Source organism: Dipodomys ordii, unplaced genomic scaffold (assembly GCF_000151885.1).
Source record: "Dipodomys ordii isolate 6190 unplaced genomic scaffold, Dord_2.0 Scaffold29, whole genome shotgun sequence".
NCBI classification, from domain to species: domain Eukaryota; kingdom Metazoa; phylum Chordata; class Mammalia; order Rodentia; family Heteromyidae; genus Dipodomys; species Dipodomys ordii.
Window position 1 is genome coordinate 6,455,154 of NW_012267245.1, and position 7,797 is coordinate 6,462,950.

Consider the following 7,797-nt stretch of genomic DNA (forward strand, 5'->3'; position numbering starts at 1 on the left):
GGTCTCGGGAGCTGCCTCCTGGCCAAGTGTGGATGGAGAACTCAGAGTCGCAGTAGAACCCGTTTCTGTCTTCCCAGAGGATGCTGGGTGCCGGCAGGGTCTGAACACACAGAGTCCACATCTCTGCTTCCCTGGGGCCTCCACGTGCAGGGTAGACTCGGGGCTCTCTCCTCCCCCCACTTCCTGGCCCTGAAGAGGGACACCCACCGTCCTGGGGGCCTGTGACCCCTGAGTGCCCGCCCTGGGGTGGAGGGGGGCGGGAAGAGCATCTGTGTGGAGCTGGATCCTGCCCGGCTCACGAGCGGAGGGTATTTTATTGCTATAACCTTGGGCTCACAGCCTTGTGACTCAGGAAAGCTGTGATCGGAACGCTGCCTTTGCTGTAGCTTCTATCCACCGCTACACAGCCGTAAAATCGATTTCAGAGGCTTCAGGTTTGTCCATATCAGCGGCTTAGTGCGTCATAAATTCCAATGGCGTCAAGCTTTTGAAGCGCAGTCGCATCGAATCCATGGCTGCGCGTCTACTGTTCTTTGAAGGCAGCGAGTGGTTTTGGCTTCTTACATGTTTCTGGTTCTGGTGTGCACCTGTCCTCTGCACCTCTCGGTAGCCGTATCGGGAAGGCGAATGCGTGCTTTCTCCAGAGCCCTCCTTAAAGTGCTTGGTGGATTCCAGGACGCTGGTTACATCCAGCGAGTTCCTGATTATTTTTCAACTGTGTTTGAAAATCCACGGAATGTATGCGATCCAAAAGTCCTTTCTCAGGATGATATCATGTCGAATAACACAGCTTGTCCAGGCCTGGGAATCTAGAAGGATTCTGCAGCATAAAGAGGGTCCACAATTCTCCCCTTTGTTCGTGTGTGTGTGTGTGTGTGTGTGTGTGTGCATGTGTGTGTGTGTGTCTGTGTGCGTGTGCATGTGTGTGTGTCTGTGTGTGTGTCTGAGTATGTTCTGGGGCTCACACTCAGCCTGAGGGCTGTCCCTGACCTTCTTTGTGCTCCTGGCTAGTGTTCTATCCCTTGAGCCACAGCTCTACTTCTGGCTTTTTTGATAATTGCACGGAAATAGTCTTTCAGACTTTCCTGGCCCAGGCTGGCTTTGAACTGTGAGCCTCTGATCTCTGCCTCCTAAGTAGCTAGGATTATTGGCACGCACCACCCACACCCAGCCTGTATTTACTCTTGACATGGCTGCCCTCTACTGGCAGAAGGGACAAATCCTAGATCTTGGAGAGGAGAGCGTTGGAACTGGCTTGTCTGTCTGGGTGATTTCTAGCGGCCTGGGAACATAACCACGGCGTGTGGTTTCATTAGTAAAGGCGGATGTTTCTGTTCCAGCTTTTAAACTCTTGATGCACAAGGCCATAGGTTCTATTCCCCAGGAGAGCGTGTTTTTGTAAAGGCTCTTTTAATTTTGGATTGATGTTTTTGCCTCCTCTGTTGGGAATATTTATTCTGCACATATACGATGCCCAAAATGAATTATTCTGAGAAATATCATTGAAAGCATCATCATCTTTTTAAAAATGTGAAATCAAGGCTTATTATAGGAACAGGGTAAGTACAGGAAAAAGAAAGTTAAGACACATTCAGAGGTATTGTCTATTAATATCTGACAGCTTTTTTTTTAAACTTTGTGTGTGTGTGTGTGTGTGTGTGCGTGTGTGCATGCGTGTGTGTGCGTATGTGTGTGTGCATGCATGTGTGCGTGCGTGTGTGTGTATGTGTGTGTGTGTGCATGTCTGTGCATGCATGCTGGCCCTAGGACTTGAACTCAGGGCCTGGGTTCTGTCTCTTAAGTTTTTGTGTCCAAGGCTGGTGTTCTCCACTTGAGCCACAGATTCACTTCCAGCCATTTTTGGTGGGTCATTGGAGATAAGAGTCTCATGGAATTTCCTGCCTGGGTCTGGCTTTGAACTGGGATCCTTGGATCTCCAGCCTCTTGAGTAGCTGGGATGGTGGGTGTGAGCCACAGGGGGTGGTCTGACAGTATGTTCTGGAACACACACACACACACACACACACAGACACACAGAGATAGGTTTCCATTTCTGTCTTCCAGAGGCCGAGGTGGGGTTCACACCACCTTCAGTGGCCTTGGTGGGAGGAGGGCGCGGTGTGCGGATGTGGGGTTCATGGAGGGGTGCGCCCTCTCTCACGGTCAGGTCAGGTCTGCGGTCCTTTGGGCTGGCTTCGTTCCCACAAAGCAGGAGTTGCCGGGCAGGGTGGGCGGGGAGGGGCGGGGGTCTGGGATCCTGGTGAGTCTCGAAGGAAGCAGATCACAGGTCGCTATTCCCCCCCAAAATGGGTCTTTGCCTTTCTGCCGGTGATGGGCGTGTGCGGGAGGTGGCAAACCAGGCCATGAAGTCAGCTAGATGCTGACGTGCGGCGCTGGCATCGGGTGGGCAAGCTGAGGACGGGAAGAAGGGCAGTGGTCAGTCCCTCCTCGTCGGGGGACGCTAGTGGAGGCCTGGGATCACCAGAGCCGGGTAGCATGCCGACGGCCAGGTGGGTAGTCTGTAAAAAGTGCAGGAGAGCCGGAAGCTTCTGGCTCACGCCTGGAATCCCAGCTCCTCAGGAGGCTGAGATTAGAGGATCGTGGTTCAAAGCCAGCCCAGGCGGGAAAGTCTGTGAGACTCTGATCTCCGATGAAGCAGCAGAAAACCAGATGTGGCGCTGTGGCTCAGGTGGTAGAGCGCTCGCCTTGAGCTGAAGAGCTGAGGGACAGCCAGACAGCCACCGGTGCCCTCCTCCCCCTCCCCCTCCCCTTTGTTCCTCCCTTCCCCGCCCTCCTCCCCCCCTCCCCCCCAGCGGGAACACCTTGGAGACCTTGAGGTTTTCCCTTGAGGACTCTGGTTTCTGAACAAAACAAAGAACACAAAGCAGCTCAGCGTCTCTCCTCCTTCTGCTACCTTCCTCCTCCACATACAGGTATGTGCGCTCCTTCCTCCTTCCAGAACTTTCCTTCTCCTCCTCCTCACGGAGTCATACTTCTCTGTCCTCCCCGCCCGGCTGCCCCCCACCCAGGGCTCCGGGTGCCCTTGGAGGCCGGCAGGGGAGAGGGGCAGAGGGCAGCCACGGGACTACAGGTGCGCGCTGTTACATTCGGGGGCTGACTGGTCGGCTCTTGAGAGTTCTCATTCTCAGATCAGAATGGAAACTGAGGCACTGGCGTGCAGGGGCTGGGGGGGGGGGAGGGTCAGGGGGTCCAAGAGAAACAATGTCTACTCTCAGTACGACTCTGGACCAGGTGGAAAAGGCCGGGTCCTGAGCCCTCATCCGAGTGTCTTCTTTTTGTTTATTTGTTTGTTTGTTTATTTGGTCAGTCATGGGGCCTGAACTCTGGGCCTGGGCGCTGTCCCTCAGCTCTTCAGCTCAAGGCGAGCACTTTACCACTAGAGCCACAGCACCACTTCCAGCTTTTTTCTTTTTGCTTATGTGGTGCTGAGGAATCGAACCCAGATCCTCATGCATGCAAGGCAAGCGCTCTACCACGGAGCCACCTTCCCAGCCCCCGAGTGTCCTCTTTCTTTTCCCCTCCTCCCTCTGGGCAGGGGACGCACACAGGATTCTGTTCCTTATAAATCCTTCAAACGGCTAAGAAAGCGTATGAGTGCGCGGCCAGGAGACCTGAGTGTCGCGATGCGGGTAGATGACAAGCCAGAACCCACTTAGATGTGGTTTGGGGCAGGGCTGGTTGAAGGCCGCACCAGACTTCTCCCATCACACCGTGAATTACTGCAATTGTGGGGTCCGCTGTGTCTTGCTGACGGTCAGAATCTCTCAGGCACTTTCCAATTAGTGTAAAGATATGGTCTCTGTCTTCATACCGTTTTGTATTGTGCCACGCAGGTGCATGTGGGTGTGTATGAAAGAAATGACGGCCGGGCTCCGGTGGCTCACGCCTGTCATGTTAACCACTCAGGAGGCTGAGATCTGAGGACTGTGGTTTGAAGTCAGACAGATCTGACAGTCTGTGAGCCCCAAAAGCCAGGCACGAAGCTCTGGCTCCCTGGTCCAGCACTCGCCTTGGGCAGAAAAGCTTAGGTATAATTGCCCAGGCCCTGAGTTCGGTCCCCGGGATTGGCATGCACATGCTCACATACACACACACTCGAGGTCAACTTTTGGTCCAGAGTTGAGCCAGAATACGGTTCTGGCTTGGACAATTTTCAACCATCTTTAGAGGCACGTAGGAAAAAAAATTCGTACTGTTGATGACGCGTGCTAAAGGTAGGAGTAACCCCAGTGTGAGCACAGGGTCTGTCCCTGGTGCTCTGCCCAAGGGTGGGGGGGAGGGGGGCTCACATCCCAAGTCCTCCCCCGGAGGACTTTCTCACAGCTGAGGCCTTTAGAAAGCAAAGGCTCAATGACGCCTAAGCCAGACAGGATTGGTGGCCTGGGAAGAAGAGTAAGGCAGAGATCTCTCTGTGTGGGTCAGTGTGCACACACCAAGGAAAACAAAGCCAGTGGGCTGGGAAGGTGGCTCGGTGGTAGAGCGCTCGCCTAGCGTGCATGAAGCCCTGGGTTCGATTCCTCAGCACCACATAAGACAGAAAGAAGCCGGGTGTGGTGGCTCACGCCTGTCATCTTAGCAACTCAGGAGGCTGAGATCTGCAGATTGAGGTTCAAAGCCAGCCCAGGCTGGCTCCAGTAAACCACTCAGAAAACTGGAGGTGGCGCTGTGGCTCAAGTGGTAGAGCACCCTCCCTGAGCTGAAGAGTTGAGAGACAGCGCCCAGGCCCAGAGTTCAGGCCCCACGACCGGACCCCCCCCCCAAAAAAAAAAGAAACTCTTAATCTTATAACCGTGACTGTCACAGGAAGTTTGGTTAAATGTGATATTCACAGGATATTTCTTAAACCCCAGCCTTGTGATAGTTCTGGGCTTGCCGGGATTAAAGGAAGGTGTGACAGTGCTCCAGAAAGGCTGGATATCTAACAGGAGCCTGGCCTGTAGAGCTGGCCATAGAAGGAAAAGGAACATTTTAGCCAGCAGGTCCCTGGCACAGCTCAGATTTCCCGTTTATGGTGAGGATAAGGCCCGAGGGCCGCCAAGTAAGAGTGTCTGTCAAAGCGGCTGGCTGCACACCTGTGGCTTTCCCACCAAATGCAGCAGCTCCGGCCACGGGCGGGAACATGGTGCCAGCTAGACACGGGGCTTTGGGACGGGTTCACCGGGAGCGGGGAGCTGTGTGGTCTCAGGGCTGTGGGCAGCCGAGGGGACCCCGGAAGGATGCTTTCGATCGGACGCCAGGATGTCTGACCACTGCAGAGGGAGCAAGCTGGACTCAAAGGCAGCGGTCACCGTGCTGTGGCTGGGACCCTGGTGTCTGATCATGACCCATCACATACGATCTAGCTGCGGGTTTCAGAACGACTATGGCTTTGAAGGAATGAGGAGGAGCAATGGAGTTGTGTCAGGCAGGGAAAAGTGTGGGTTAGGGAATGCTGTGATTTCAGCCAGCAAAGTCACAGATACAGCTTGGGGGGGGGGTCGGCTGTCAGGTTAGGGTCTCAGGAGGAAACGCTCGAGTTAGAAGAGAGTAAGACACACAGGGTGACGTCCACATTCAAGCCCCAGGGTAGACACCTTTGCTTTAGGAATACCAAAAGAAGGGGGAAGGAAGGGTTCTGGATCTTTCTTTCTTAGGCTTCCTGGGACCAATGGCTCTGCCCAGGAGCAGAGAGTTCCTGCAGAATGGTTTGGGGTGTGTGTGTGTGTGGGGGGGAACAGACGTGGTTTTCCAGGAAGCCTGGCTTTGAGCAGAAGAGTCCGCCAGAGCCACGCGAAGCCACGCAAATGCCCGTGTCCACGCGTTTCCGTGCGCTTCTTCCGCAGGGGCTGAGGATGGGCGAGGCCTCACACAGACGCCTGGCCGCGGGGGAAGGACGCGCAGACCGAGGCTCCCCCGAGAAGAGCTGCCCCATTGGACAGAAGCAACTGGTAGGGCGTGGCCACAGAAACTCCCGAGGGGAGCGTGCCCTTGGGACGTCCGGTGGGTGGGTGGGTTTGGTGGGAAGGAAGGCGGGAGGGGGGAGATCTCCCTCCCCCCTCAAACGGGGGGGGGGGGCTACCACCCCCGACTCACTGCCTCCTGGCTTGGAATATTCCTTCGACTTCGATCAGTTTGTAGAGCACACCTCCGTCTGCTTCCAGCTACTTCACCAACTCAGCTAATCCATTTCACAAAAAAATGAGAAATAGGGGCTTAAAGAAGTAGGAATTTGCCAGGTGCCGGCGGCTCACGCCTGTCATCCCAGCTACTCAGGAGGCTGAGATCTGAGGATCGAGGTTCAAAGCCAGCCCGGGCAGGAACGTCCATGAGACTCTGATCTCCAATGAACTACCAAAAAAAAAAAATATCCAAAAAACAAACACTGGAAGTGGGGCCGAGGCTCAAGCAGTAGAGCATTGAGTGAAAAAAAAATCTCAGGGGTATGATCAGGCCCCGAGTTCAAGCCCCAGGAGAGGCCCAAAGAGAAAGGAAGACAGATGTGATTTAAGCCAATTTCCATCCATGTTTATTTCTCCATGTACACCCCGTGTCTACAAGCTCCAGCGTGCTTGGGTTGAAAGCATGTACAGTGAATAAAACCGTGTGCTGTTGTCTTTTGTTTTAGTTACTCAAACGTTCTGTTCATGCTTTCATTTGGGCAGCAACAGATAGAGCGTCAGCTTAGGTGCCTGGCCTTCCAAAATCCCGGGCCCCAAGTGGCAGACTTCAACCCCGAAACCAGACAGCAGAAGAAGAAAGCCAGGATGTCCAAGATGAACGAGTACTTTTCTGTGAAGCACAAGTAAGACGACCACTTACTGTCTTTGATTCGCTGCGCTCTGACGGGCATTCATTTCTTGCATTTTAAAGTCGAGTCATTTTAAGTTACTTCTTAGCACGACTTAAATATATCTCTTTTGAAATAAGCAGCCCATATTTGAAAGTTAGCAACTTTAAGAAATAGCCTGAGCTGGGCGCTGGTGGCTCACGCCTGTCATCCTAGCTACTCAGGAGGCTGAGATCGGAGGATCGCAGTTCAAAGCCAGCCTGGACAGGAAAGTCAGTGAGACTCTTATCTCCAATGAACCACCAGAAAAATGGAAGTGGCGCCGTGGCTCAAGTGGTAGAGCGCTCGCCTTGAGCTGAAGAGCTGAGGGACAGCGCCCAGGCCCAGAGTTCAAGCCCAAAAAGTGGTGTAGGGGGAGGAAATAGAAACAGACCAGAATCTCAAACTGGGAATTGATGAGAAAAAAATAAAAGTCCTTTCTGGTTTTGAGTAATTTCCTTTCAGTGAGTGTAAGTAGCAAAGTCGTATCATTAGAAAGAGAAACAACCCTGGGAATGACTTTGATTATTAGATGAGTCATGTACGTGCAAACGCGTGTTCGTTAGGAGCTGTTGTTACAGCAGGGAAAGATGATCAGGGAGCGAAACTCAGTCCTGAAGGACGCCCTGCAGAATGGCTTCTAACACTCGTGGAACTCTCCTGTGTCTATTTCTATTTTACAAAAGTCCTTTCTTGCCGCGGACCGGGTTCTGTCGGGACGACGGAGGATACCTAGGGGAGGAACCTGGAATAGGATGGGGAGATGGCAAACAGACAACTCACACACAAGAGGAATGGTTGCTGAGTGCTGAGTGCGATTTAATGCAGAGGATAACAAACTTTTATAGCAAAAAGTCTCCATAAGAAAGGGCAAAAGGTTACATAATCTTGCTGCATGGCTTCATTCTTGGGCGGTCACCAGCTGATTGCCTGAAAGAGCAAAAGGTTATACAACCTTTTTTTTTTTTTTT

At 53.1% G+C, this 7,797-nt stretch overlaps 1 protein-coding gene across 1 annotated transcript in view; it reads left to right on the forward strand.

Annotated features, from left to right (window-relative positions):
• The first annotated feature begins 3,644 nt into the window (after positions 1-3,644).
• Arl14epl (ADP-ribosylation factor-like 14 effector protein-like) overlaps positions 3,645-7,797 on the forward strand; it is a 6,157-nt gene continuing 2,004 nt past the window's right edge. Inside the window, exons 1-3 of the mRNA XM_013016016.1 lie at positions 3,645-3,650; positions 5,844-5,948; positions 6,663-6,802. Coding sequence (XP_012871470.1) covers positions 3,645-3,650; positions 5,844-5,948; positions 6,663-6,802 — 251 coding nt within the window. The remainder of the gene's footprint in view (positions 3,651-5,843; positions 5,949-6,662; positions 6,803-7,797) is intronic.